The following is a 13,920-nucleotide window of genomic DNA, read 5'->3' as shown; positions in this document are numbered from 1 at the left end:
AGCCTTTCCACAGTCTCCTCTCCGTCTGATTTTAATAAACAAATGTGTGTGCCTGTGATCGCACTCTTTCGTCCTCCACTCATGCGTGTGTTTCCTCACACGTTTAAGCCTGCTGGGCTCACCTTTTTTAACTTAGAAATATGTGAATTTGCTTGTTGTGTGCCAGATGACTCACTATTGCGCTATTTGGAAATGCAGAAGTTATCATTTTTCGCGTGTCTTATCTCAGGATTTAGCAGATCTTGATCAACTCTCTGGAATAAAGGTTAGAGCATAGGCGTCTTTCCTCCAGCTGGCACCAGGGTTTTAGTATGTTTTGGGTCACCAAAACATGAAAGCTGACTCTGATTTTTCCACCCGCAACCTCTCGCTAGCGCGGTAATGTTAATTTTAGTAACGAACATGAACATGTGCACTTCAAAGTGCGCCCTGCAGGTACATTTTACACATTATGCGGTGATAGATCAGCACAAAAAACAAGACTAGAAAAGCATTTCTCTTCACCTTCCATTCTTTGATCTGGTTATAATAGAGGACCAAACGTTCTGGACACCAATAAACTGATAGCTAAAACTGTACACCGCCACCTTCTGAATAGACACATTAGAAACACAAACTAATAGGGTTTGAGTGTGCGTGCATGGTTTTCATTTAAATAACAAACAACATGCAAACAACATGAGCGCACTGCATCGCATAATCTGTTGCACTTGGCAGTTAACGACGTGAAACCGGCAGGGCGTCCTTCTCGTCATGCTTATAAAGTAAGGACAATAATTAAAATAAAGCCACGTTTTATTGGAAGATAAGGTGCATAAAATGGCAAAAACAATCACAGCAAATGTTATTTTATTAAAGGCACTAGCACAGTGTCATTGAATATTTCAGGTGCATTCCCTTGTCATCTCATTGATCGCGCAGCCTCCAAGTAGTCGTGAAGATCGCCGCCTGCCGCAAGAAAAAGGAGTCTGCGTCCTTTACTGCTCCACCTCTGTCAGCTCAGTCTGTCTTGTTGCAGTCCTTGAAAAAGATTTGAAGAGACAATTGAGTAAATGTTATATATTTTTTTTCATTGACATTATCACCGCCTCATTGAGCATAAATGTTTAAGGTGTAAACTGAATTACCTGCAGCCTAAGGAGTGTGATGTACTTCTCAGGGGCTGCTGCGCTCATCACTGTCGTGTAAATAGTAATTCTGGGAGGATATTAAGACAGACGACGGTCACTATTTAATGCGATTCATTGCGTGAGGTTTTATTTTTTAAAAAGCAGAAAAATAGACATCGAGATATTCATTCAGCTATTGTTTCTCTGTAATCTACTTGCTACACTATACCGTCAAAAGTATTCACTCTTCTGCTTTAACACACATATGAATTTGAGTGACATCCCATTCTTAATCCATAGGGTTTAATGTGATGTCAGTGAAGTCAGACATTGATGTTGGATGAGAAGGCCTGGCTCGCACTCTCCACTCTCATTCAACCCAAAGGTGTCCTATCAGATTTGGTCGGGACTCTGTGCAGGCCAGTTAAGATCTCCCACACAAAACTCGCTCATCCGTGTCTTCATGGACATTGTTTTGTGTGCTGGTGCACAGTCATGTTGTAACAGGAAGGAGCTATCCCCAAACTGTCCCCTCAAAGTTGGGCGTATGGAATCATCCAAAATCTCTTGGTATGTTGGAGCATGAAGAGTTCCTTTCACTGGAAGTAAAGAGTTGAGCCCAACTTCTAAACAACGATCCCACAATCCCAACAGTGCGTGGCCTATCACTTCATGGCTGAGCTGCCGTCGTTCCCAATCATTTACACACTGTTAATAATACCACTAACAGTTGACTGTGGAATTTTGAATTCTGAGGAAATTTCACGTCTGGACTTGTTGCACAGCTGGCATCCTATCACAGTACCACACTGGGATTCACTGAGCTCCTGAGAGGGAGCCATTCTTTCACAAATGTTTGTAGAAGCGGCCTCCATGTCTAGGTGTTTGATTTTATACACCTGTGGCCATGGACGTGATTGGAACACCTGAACTCAATCATTTGGATGGGTGATCGAATTCGTTTGGCAATACAGTGTATGTGCTACATGTCAACGAAGGGCCCACTGACATAACTGCTGAAGTCGGAAAAGGGGAAGTATGTGATGAACACACTAAGTGAACTATCCCATCTAAGCAACACCAGCATTTATAGAGTTGCTGGAGGACAAATAAGGGCATCAAACAGGAATAACGTCCTTCTTACCCATTACACACTGGATTCAGGGACAAAACCTGGGGGAAGAGACAGAGTTATAAGCCCATACATCGTCTCCGATTACCAGAAGTGTGACTTCGTGAACCAAGGTTGAGGTTAATTGACTTACCTGATAGAGTGTATTCATATTGATGTGCGCCTGGCCAGTAGCATTTAGAGCTTTGTTAGCCGCTTCTCTAAGAAATGAGCACACAGCAGCGGTGTAATAACAGCAGCAGCAACACAGCAAGCCTGCTCATCATGAGACATGACTCACCTCCGATGATCTTTAGCAGGAGGAGGAAGCCAGTGGTCAAAGTTTGTCTCCACTCTGAACCATCTGAAAGCAATCCCCAAAACACACATTGAAATGCTTACTGAGCGATACAATCATTTTCCATCCTCCTCCTCAGATCTTTTTTTTTTCACCTACCCTCCCTTTGCAGTTTCCAGAGGCCAGATATCAGCAGGGCCCTCTCGATCTCTGGTGATCACGACCCCTTCCCCGGCTCGCACCCCGCCGACTATGTAATACACCCCAGTGATGATGGGGACTTTTGAAAGACGCATGACTGCATCCTGAAAGTCCTCTGCTTCCTCCAGTGTCTGTCAGGCCACACAAAGAATACTTTCACTTCCGCATATTGTCAACTTTTTCTTTTTTCTTTTTCCCTACACTAATTTTTCTCACCTCCCTCACCAGCCAACTAACGGGGGATCTCTTATACAGGAAAGCAGAGACGATGTTCTTCCACCAGTTATACCAGTGTTCAGTTCCTTAGGAAAAAAACAAGCTTGGAGACAAGAAGAAAAATGAAGATGCTACCTTTTCCACAGCCATGTGTGGTCTTACCTCGCTGGTCACCTGAGACAGTAAACTTGTTAGGGCTTTGTCCCGTCCATAGCCCGACATAGCCCGCAAACGAAGTTCCACGGTATACCTCCTGAAATGGTGTGTCAATAAAACACAAACTGGATTTAATGTCTGAAAAATTAAAGTTGCTACGTAATTACTTTAGCTGTGCACCTGCTAATGCATGATGTACCTTTCCATTCTTGAGGAAGACTGCGTTAAAAGTCAGATTCTTCAGAACAGGATGCGGGTAATCGAGGTTCCTGCCGTGGTACACGTGCCCCTTTGTGTCCTGAGCCACAATGCTTGTGCAGAATCTGGAAGTGGATGAAGTTGTTTAGTGTGCTCACTGTGGGGCTTCACTACAAATGTCTAGGTGGATTTAAAAATCACACATACGCAGATACTTCATAGGCAAAGTTGAGCAGGATGACATCGGACAGCGTTCCTCCCAAGTGTGAGGCCAGGCCGCGGATCTCCCCCGCATATGGCTGAGGAACGTACTTTTCCAGGGCCATCACAATAGGTTTGACTGCATGATGCAACCATTTTGGAATCGTGGAACTGGAGCAAACAAAGCAACTTTAGCATGTTGGTCTCCAATCCCTGTCAGCAGAGATGTAGTGGAAGATAAACATGACAACACAGCAAAGGCAGAAATAAGATAAAGCAATGAGAGAGGAGGTTAAGTTTAATCTGTGCTGTGAGGGTTTCAGTGAGTTGTCCTTTGCAACTACTCAAACAATGGATGGGGAAAAAGCAACAAAAACACAATAAAAAAAACACTGTACATAAAATAATCCTTTGTGAGGCTCAATGCTCTTTGTGTTTTGGTGTCTCAAAGCAACATAGTGCGAGTTTGATGGTGTCAATCTCTGAAGATACTCTGCTTTTCTGCTGTAGAGCTAGTTGTGTGTAGTGCCTGCAATGCTTCCCCTGGACTGACTGCCTTGGCGTTTTTCAGGCAGCCTGTGTTTAAGTGGCTAACAGTGGTTCCCTACATACATGCACTACAGTGCATTGCTTAGCTTAGGCACTGCTCGCATCAGTATCTTCCACTTTCTAATACACCGACTACATGTAGCTTAAAGTGGTGTGGCGTAAGGAAATCAAAAGCCATTATGATTACATTTTGTCCGTCCTCCCCTTCAAGTTAATTTTCTCATACGCCTGTGGAACGCAGGGCTGCTGCTATTTTTAGATCACAGGCAAATGAAGGAGACACGAGTCCGATAAAGTCAATAAAGTCAACGAATCAATAAAGTTTTCGATTTTCACTGGAAACCGTTATATGTTAGAGCTAAGTATTAAGAATCCAACCCCCCCAAAAACAGGTAGTAAGCAGACTACAAAATTCAATTTTACAGTTTACTCTATTAAAGTCTGTATTATGTATGAAAATCACGATTAAGTTAAAATGCCCAAATGCTGGGGTACACTTGGGTACAGTGGTCCTAAGGGGTCAAACATACTGTAAATTAAAGAAACACCAGGCAACAGAAAAATGCTGCAAAAGCAAAAAAACACAGTGAAAGCTGAATAAAATGCAATAGAGGTTTATGGAGACAAAACAGAACACAACAAAAGTGAAATAAATACAACAGAAGAAAACAAACGCACAAAAAGTTACATTTTTTTGTGAACTTTTCTTTTTGTATTCATTTATTTTTGTGAGCTTTTGAGACATTTTTGTGTCTTATTCAACTTCCACTGTGTTTTGTTCTTCTACAGCCTTTTTCTATTTGCTGGTGTTTTCTTAAGCTGCAGTACATTTGATCTCTCAGGACCACTGTAGATAATAGCTGATAATAGAGTCCACAAAGGACACAACAAAATGTTTTCAAAACCAGAGGGCTGACCGGGGCTGATAAACACAAGCTGAAGGAGACACAGGCAAAAGTAACAACCACAACTGGACAAACGGGAAATAACACCGAAACATGGCTCAAGAGAAAGCCAAAGTCAAAGCAGAACAGGAAACAGCCCACAAAACGAGAGGGTTCACACTGAACATGTTAATATATCACTAACAGAAAGATCAGACAGAAGGAGGAACAAAAAAACGTGACAGAAACCAAAACTTAAATAAGACATAAAGCAAAACACACACCCAGGAAGATAGTAATGTCACCAGACCAGAGCCGTAAAATTCTAATCTTGTTACATTACCAAGAATCTGACTTAAACATTAACTAGACCTCTAAATGCAACAAGAAGCAAAATCCAAATGAACAGAATCATGATGAAAACAAAACATAAACCAAAAAACTCCTGACAACTATCAAAAGCTAAGAGCACTAAAGCAGCAGTGAAACCAAAAAGAATCAACACAAATCCAAGAACATTCAAAGGACCATGATACTAAAATTGAAAAGCAGTTTCTAGTTTAACTGGACTCTTGCTGCTCGAATTTCCAACTATCAGGAAAACAGAGGTGCTGCAGGCGCTGACAGTTGATGGGTGACAAGTATACTAGCAGATCTTTACTTGTAAGTGTGAACGTGTTTGTGAGAGCAATCACAACCTTGAAGACACCTCATGTAAAAGGGACTCCCACTTCCCCCCTTTGAATAAAACTGCCTTTCACAACATCCAGTCATAAATTTACAGGTGTGTGCTCGATAAAGTAATAAAACAGTAACAACTAGCTGCTCTGCCCTTTTACTCTGGTAACACTCTATAACATCAGTGTTACCGGCCACCCAGTCATTCATGTTAAACAGATCCCAGGTTTAATTAAAACATAATGTGGCAACTTTTAATACTGACATGCATTCTTAACATTTCACAGAATTGAAACGTTGGTAAAAACCGCGTGTAGAAACCCAGTTTTTCTTGTAAGCCTGGTTCTCCTGCCAATGAGGTTGATGTCAGTTAAAACAATAACTGCTTGGAAGCATAGGCAGTTATTGTTTTGACTGCCTACGCCTACTGCGGTCAAGTGAGCCCTCACTTACGAAGTCGCAGTCAAGCTAGCCGCCCCGCCAGCCGCACCTAAAATGTTGTTGCACTACTCTTACGCATATTACGGTATAGGTGCCGACTGGCTTAGAAACGCAGTGTTTTCTGTCCTGACACTATTTTACTTCACAATCCACTCCCAGTTTTGGTTAATCTCCACTTTCACCCCTGTGATCCACAGCCCAAATTACTGTATGATTCAGAGAAAATTAACAATAAAATTTACCCAATTTACTCAACTATACTTTTAATGTCCTCATCTTTGAGCTCAGATTACAGGAAAACTGAAAGAGGTGACGCAGATATCTCACTGGATTCTGACTCTGGGTGACCCCCACTCTGCATGCTGTGATCCACAGCCAAAATTACTGTACAGTTTTTGAGAAAATTGATAGTAAAATCTTCCCATTTTGCTTTACTGTACTCTACATATTGACATCTTTGATCTCCGATTACAGGAAAACTGTAAGAGGTGACACAGATATTTCACTGGATTATGAATCTAGGCCATCTCCACTCTTCACCCTGTGATCCACAGCCAAAATTACTGTACGGATTTTGAGAAAATTGATAGCAAACTTTGCACAATTTACTCTACTGTACTCTATATATTCTCATCTTTGAGCTTAGATTACAGGAAAACTGTAAGAGGTGACGCAGATATCTCACTGGATTATGACTCTGGGTGACCCCCACTCTGCACCCTGTGATCCACAGCCAAAATTACTGTACGGATTTTGAGAAAATTGATAGTAAACTTTGCACAATTTACTCTACTGTACTCTATATATTCTCATCTTTGAGCTTAGATTACAGGAAAACTGTAAGAGGTGACGCAGATATCTCACTGGATTATGACTCTGGGTGACCCCCACTGCACCCTGTGATCCACAGCAAAAATTACTGTATGGATTTTGAGAAAATTCATAGCAAAATCTTCCCATTTTGCTTTACTGTACTCTACATATTGACATCTTTGGCCTCAGATTACAGGAAAACTATAAGAGGTGACGCAGATATCTCACTGGATTCTGACTCTAGGCTGTCGCCACTCTGCACCCTGTGATCCACAGCCAAAATTACTGTACGGTTTTTGAGAAAATTGATAGTAAACTTTGCACAATTTACTCTACTGTACTCTATATATTCTCATCTTTGAGCTCAGATTACAGGAAAACTATAAGAGGTGACACAGATATCTCACTGGATTATGACTCTGGGTGACCCCCACTCTTCACCCTGTGATCCACAGCCAAAATTACTGTACGGATTTTGAGAAAATTGATAGTAAACTTTGCACAATTTACTGTACTGTACTTTATATATTGACATCTTTGAGCTCAGATTACAGGAAAACTGTAAGAGGTGACGCAGATATCTCACTGGATTATGAATCTAGGCCATCTCCACTCTGCACCCTGTGATCCACAGCAAAAATTACTGTATGGATTTTGAGAAAATTGATAGTAAAATCTTCCCATTTTGCTTTACTGTACTCTACATATTGACATCTTTGAGTTCCGATTACAGGAAAACTGTAAGAGGTGACGCAGATATTTCACTGGATTATGAATCTAGGCTGTTGCCACTCTGCACCCTGTTATCCACAGCCAAAATTACTGTACGGATTTTTAGAAAATTGATAGTAAACTTTGCACAATTTACTGTACTGTACTCTATATATTCTCATCTTTGAGCTCAGATTACAGGAAAACTATAAGAGGTGACGCAGATATTTCACTGGATTATGAATCTAGGCTGTTGCCACTCTGCACCCTGTGATCCACAGCCAAAATTACTGTACGGTTTTTGAGAAAATTGATAGTAAAATCTTCCCATTTTGCTTTACTGTACTCTACATATTGACATCTTTGAGCTCAGATTACAGGAAAACTATAAGAGGTGACGCAGATATTTCACTGGATTATGACTCTAGGCCATCTCCACTCTGCACCCTGTGATCCACAGCCAAAATTACTGTACGGATTTTGAGAAAATTGATAGTAAACTTTGCACAATTTACTCTACTGTACTTTATATATTGACATCTTTGAGCTCAGATTACAGGAAAACTGTAAGAGGTGACGCAGATATCTCACTGGATTATGACTCTGGGTGACCCCCACTCTGCACCCTGTGATCCACAGCCAAAATTACTGTACGGATTTCTGATAAAATTAAATCCTATTCCATTACCAAACAAAATGAGTTCATTGAAGTATTTGCTTAACTACAAGAAATGTCTTTCCACACACAATTTAAATTTTTCAAAATGTCATTCACACACCACCTCAAGTATCAACTTCAGTTTTAGACATTATTTATTCAGTGCTTAATCACAACAATAGTCAACTTAAGGCACTTACATAATAAGTTAAACCTTACAATAATACATACAGAGAAAAACCCAACAATCATATGACCCCCTATGAGCAACAGTGGGAAGGAAAAACTCCCTTTTAACAGGAAGAAACCTCCGGCAGAACCAGGCTCAGGGAGGGGCGGCCATCTGCCTCAACCGGTCAGGGTGAGAAATTACATTTCTCAGATTACTGATTTCTCATATTACTACTACACAGTTTAGATACACTCAACAAAAATATAAACGCAACACCTTTGTTACTGCTCCCATTCCCCATGGGATGGACGTAGAGACCGAAAATTCATTCCAGATACACAATATAACCATCCCTCCCAAACAGTGGTCACAAATCAGTCCAAATGTGTGGTAGTGGGCACATCTGCCATATTGAGATAATCCATCCCACCTCACAGGTGTGTCACATCAGGATGCTGATCTGACATCATGAGTAGTGCACAGGTGTACCTCAGACTGCCCACAACAAAAGGCCACCCTGGAATGTGCAGTTTTGTCTCACAGCAAAATGCCACAGATGCCACAAGCAATGAGGGAGCGTGCAATTGGCATGCTGACAGCAGGAATGTCAACCAGATCTGTCGCCCGTGCATTGAATGTTCATTTCTCAACCATAAGCCGTCTCCACAGGCGTTTCAGAGAATATGGCAGCACATCCAACCGGCCTCACAACCGCAGACCTCGTGTAACCACACCAGCCCAGGACCTCCACATCCAGCAGGTTCACCTCCAAGATCGTCTGAGACCAGCCACCCAGACAGCTGCTGGAACAATTGGTTTGCACAACCAAACACTTTCTGCACAAACTGTCAGAAACCGTCTCAGGGAAGCTCAACTGCATGCCCGTCGTCCTCATCGGGGTCTTGACCTGACTCCAGCTCGTCGCCGTAACAGACTTGTGTGGGCAAATGCTCACATTCGATGGCGTCTGGCACGTTGGAGAGGTGTGCGCTTCACGGATGAATCATGGTTCACATTGTTCAGGGCAGATGGCAGCTGAGAATGTCCCAGTTCTTGCATGGCCAGCATACTCACCGGACATGTCACCCATTGAGCATGTTCGGGATGTGCTTGACCGGCGTATACGACAGCGTGTACCAGTTCCCACGAATATCCAACAACCTCGCACAGCCATTGAAGTGGAGTGGACCAACATTCCAAAGGCCACAATTGACAATCTGATAGACTCCATGCGACGATGTGTTGCACTGCATGAGGCAAATGGTGGTCACACCAGATACTGACCGGTTCTGGGTCCCCAGACCCCCAATAGCGCAAAAAACTGCACATTCCAGGGTGGCCTTTTGTTGTGGGCAGTCTGAGGTACACCTGTGCACTACTCATGATGTCAGATCAGCATCCTGATGTGGCACACCTGTGAGGTGGGATGGATTATCTCAATATGGCAGATGTGCCCACTACCACACATTTGGACTGATTTGTGACCACTGTTTGGGAGGGATGGTTATATTGTGTATCTGGAATGAATTTTCGGTCTCTACGTCCATCCCATGGGGAATGGGAGCAGTAACAAAGGTGTTGCGTTTATATTTTTGTTGAGTGTATCTAAACTGTGTAGTAGTAATATGAGAAATCAGTAATCTGAGAAATGTAATTTCTCACCCTGACCGGTTGAGGCAGATGGCCGCCCCTCCCTGAGCCTGGTTCTGCCGGAGGTTTCTTCCTGTTAAAAGGGAGTTTTTCCTTCCCACTGTTGCTCATAGGGGGTCATATGATTGTTGGGTTTTTCTCTGTATGTATTATTGTAAGGTTTAACTTATTATGTAAGTGCCTTAAGTTGACTATTGTTGTGATTAAGCACTGAATAAATAATGTCTAAAACTGAAGTTGATACTTGAGGTGGTGTGTGAATGACATTTTGAAAAATTTAAATTGTGTGTGGAAAGACATTTCTTGTAGTTAAGCAAATACTTCAATGAACTCATTTTGTTTGGTAATGGAATAGGATTTAATTTTATCAGAAATCCGTACAGTAATTTTGGCTGTGGATCACAGGGTGCAGAGTGGGGGTCACCCAGAGTCATAATCCAGTGAGATATCTGCGTCACCTCTTATAGTTTTCCTGTAATCTGAGGTCAAAGATGAGAATATTAAAAGTACAGTAGAGTAAATTGTGCAAAGTTTACTATCAATTTTCTCAAAAACCGTACAGTAATTTTTTCTGTGGATCACAGGGTGAAGAGTGGCGACAGCCTAGAGTCATAATCCAGTGAGATATCTGCGTCACCTCTTACAGTTTTCCTGTAATCTGAGCTCAAAGATGTCAATATATAAAGTACAGTACAGTAAATTGTGCAAAGTTTACTATCAATTTTCTCAAAATCCGTACAGTAATTTTGGCTGTGGATCACAGGGTGCAGAGTGGAGACAGCCTAGAGTCAGAATCCAGTGAAATATCTGCGTCACCTCTTATAGTTTTCCTGTAATCTGAGCTCAAAGATGTCAATATGTAGAGTACAGTAAAGCAAAATGGGAAGATTTTACTATCAATTTTCTCAAAATCCGTACAGTAATTTTGGCTGTGGATGACAGGGTGCAGAGTGGCGACAGCCTAGATTCATAATCCAGTGAAATATCTGCGTCACCTCTTACAGTTTTCCTGTAATCTGAGCTCAAAGATAAGAATATATAGAGTATAGTACAGTAAATTGTGCAAAGTTTACTATCAATTTTCTAAAAATCCGTACAGTAATTTGGGCTGTGGATAACAGGGTGAAGAGTGGGGGTCACCCAGAGTCATAATCCAGTGAGATATCTGTGTCACCTCTTATAGTTTTCCTGTAATCTGAGCTCAAAGATGAGAATATATAGAGTACAGTAGAGTAAATTGTGCAAAGTTTACTATCAATTTTCTCAAAAACTGTACAGTAATTTTGGCTGTGGATCACAGGGTGAAGAGTGGCAACAGCCTAGATTCATAATCCAGTGAAATATCTGCGTCACCTCTTACAGTTTTCCTGTAATCGGAGATCAAAGATGTCAATGTATAAAGTACAGTAAAGCAAAATGGGAAGATTTTGCTATGAATTTTCTCAAAATCCATACAGTAATTTTTGCTGTGGATCACAGGGTGCAGTGGGGGTCACCCAGAGTCATAATCCAGTGAGATATCTGCGTCACCTCTTACAGTTTTCCTTTAATCTAAGCTCAAAGATGAGAATATATAGAGTACAGTAGAGTAAATTGTGCAAAGTTTACTATCAATTTTCTCAAAATCCGTACAGTAATTTTGGCTGTGGATCACAGGGTGCAGAGTGGGGGTCCCCCAGAGTCAGAATCCAGTGAAATATCTGTGTCACCTCTTACAGTTTTCCTGTAATCAGAGCTCAAAGATGTCAATATGTGGAGTACAGTAAAGCATAATGAGAAGATTTTGCTATGAATTTTCTCAAAATCCATACAGTAATTTTGGCTGTGGATCACAGGGTGAAGAGTGGCGACAGCCTAGAGTCAGAATCCAGTGAAATATCTGCGTCACCTCTTACAGTTTTCCTGTAATCTGAGGTCAAAGATGAGGACATTAAAAGTATAGTTGAGTAAATTGGGTAAATTTTATTGTTAATTTTCTCTGAATCATACAGTAATTTGGGCTGTGGATCACAGGGGGGAAAGTGGAGATACACTAAAAATGGGAGTGGATTGTGAAGTAAAATAGTGTCAGGACACAAAACACTGCGTTTCTAAGCCGGTCTTCACCCATACCGTAATATACGTAAGAGTAGTGCAACCACATTTTCGGTGCGGCTGGCGGGGCGGCTAGCTTGACTGCGACTTCGTAAGTGAGGGCTCACTTGACCGCAGTCTACGCCTCCCGGCAACCACTTTTTGATTGCACAACCTAAATAAAAAAAATAGTACTGTCGCAAACAAAAGGTCAAGAAAAACTTCAGAAAATCTGCCAGGCGGACCTCATGAGAGCGACCCCTGCTTTCTTCCGGTAGCAATATTATGTGAAGATCGCTTTTAAATCGCATCGTTACACAAGATCAAGCAAACAATGATGTAGAATTACCGAGTACTTTAAACATGTTAATCGCTTTGAGCAACCTAACGCAATACGTCACCAACCACATTTAAAACCACGGATTTTGTAATCTGCGCTGAAACAGAGGCATGTTTGAAGTAACCCTTCAAACCCCCCGAAACCCACTTCGAAGATAAAGTTCGCAAGTGGCACTTTTTTGTTGCATACTTTCTGGCAAACTTACTCAATGACCTCTACAGCAGCTTTATTCACGTAGTCTATGTCGAAGACTTTCGCAAGAGGCATCCATCGCACTGCTGGATCTTCATCCAGACTGATGTTCACCGTGGGTGGAGCAAACTGTGCACGGCACGACACAGCGAGTCCGAGCAGCAGCAGCAGCGTTGTCCGCTCCATCTTTCGATCGTCTGCACCGGAGACAGCCGACTCCTCTGCCTCTGGCGGGCAACGATAACGACGACATTTCCGCTTCAAGCTTTTCACAACAAAAGAAAGAAACGGCGAACTTACTCATGCAAACTGAGCAGCGCTTCCGCAAAACGAAGGCGTTGAACTTGATCACAATATTGGAACATCAATGGACAACTAGCATACATTAAGTACTGCTCCTTCTCCTCCAACTACTTCTACTACTAATAATAATAATGTTCTCTCACCCGCAGTTACCATTCTTCCCAGCTAGAAACAGGAAGACAGTAAAAGTAAACCCAGTGGTGATTTGGTTGATTTTCAGTAAGCTGACCTCTGACCTTGACGTGGATGTCAGCAGGATTCAAACTCCATCTGTGGTATCATTTTGTGAATCCTAAGTGATCCCCTTCTGGAGTAATCACATTCACAAGATCTTCAGAAAATTTGACCTCTGCCCTGACCTTAATGTCAAGGTCACTGAGATTCCAGCTTGTCCCCGATTTTGAGTGGATAAACCAATTTAAACTCCTACATAGCCATTTCATTCAGCACTAAATGTCATCTATATATAGTCTCATAAGCAAAAACAGGAACAGAAACACTCCTTTTAGCTTTTTGTGTATTTCGAAACTCTGTTGTTGTTTTTTGGAGACCTGGAATTTAAATGTGCCTGTCACTAACACACTTTCATTCAGCTTCTGTTGTTTAAATGTGATATAGGCTGTAAATAATAATAAATTAAAAAAAACACTGCAGTCAAGACAAAAAGGTTTTTTTCATAGTAGATGTTTGAGGTAGTCTTTTTTATGTATTTGACCCTGTTCAGTGGTACACATACTAACTTAGAGGATACAAACAAAGTATATCAGTCTACTAATACCAACACTGGTACTGATAATATCAATATCTGGATCGACAGTGGTTATACACATCATACAAATGTTGTCAAACAACTCAAGGATATTATACAAAGATCATATTATTATTATAAGTTGAAACGGTTTATTATGCCACAGCAGTGTACTCATTGCCCTTGCATATCAGGACCTCTCCAACACTTGAGACTTT

The 13,920-nt window shown here is 41.6% G+C and overlaps 1 protein-coding gene across 1 annotated transcript; it reads right to left on the bottom strand.

The window, feature by feature from the left end:
• Positions 1–777: 777 nt before the first annotated feature.
• Positions 778–12,901, bottom strand: LOC146669244 (N-acylethanolamine-hydrolyzing acid amidase-like). The gene is made up of 11 exons (XM_085405742.1): positions 12,665–12,901; positions 3,497–3,661; positions 3,291–3,414; positions 3,098–3,188; positions 2,936–3,021; positions 2,678–2,850; positions 2,522–2,584; positions 2,375–2,441; positions 2,254–2,282; positions 1,128–1,197; positions 778–1,020 (listed from the first exon to the last, which is right to left on the bottom strand). The coding sequence occupies exons 1-11, from the start codon at positions 12,835–12,837 to the stop codon at positions 1,000–1,002; spliced, it is 1,062 nt and encodes a 353-aa protein (XP_085261868.1). The 5' UTR covers positions 12,838–12,901; the 3' UTR covers positions 778–999.
• Between the last annotated feature and the right edge of the window lie 1,019 nt (positions 12,902–13,920).

This window comes from Rhamphochromis longiceps, linkage group LG5 (genome assembly GCF_057381845.1).
Source record: "Rhamphochromis longiceps isolate RC_006_pf linkage group LG5, R_longiceps_female_GT1.1, whole genome shotgun sequence".
Lineage (NCBI taxonomy): Eukaryota > Metazoa > Chordata > Actinopteri > Cichliformes > Cichlidae > Rhamphochromis > Rhamphochromis longiceps.
Note: the sequence above shows the minus strand (reverse complement) of the source record. Positions and strands in the feature narration are given on the sequence as shown.

Bases quoted from the DNA above. Each gene is read 5' to 3' on its own strand.
- LOC146669244 (XM_085405742.1), bottom strand. From the start codon at position 12,837: ATGGAGCGGACAACGCTGCTGCTGCTGCTCGGACTCGCTGTGTCGTGC. The intron at 3,189-3,290 runs GTACATCATGCA...ACACCATTTCAG, and splicing joins TCTTCCTCAAGAATGGAAAG to GAGGTATACCGTGGAACTTC. The intron at 2,283-2,374 runs GTAAGTCAATTA...CTCTTCCCCCAG, and splicing joins ATATGAATACACTCTATCAG to GTTTTGTCCCTGAATCCAGT.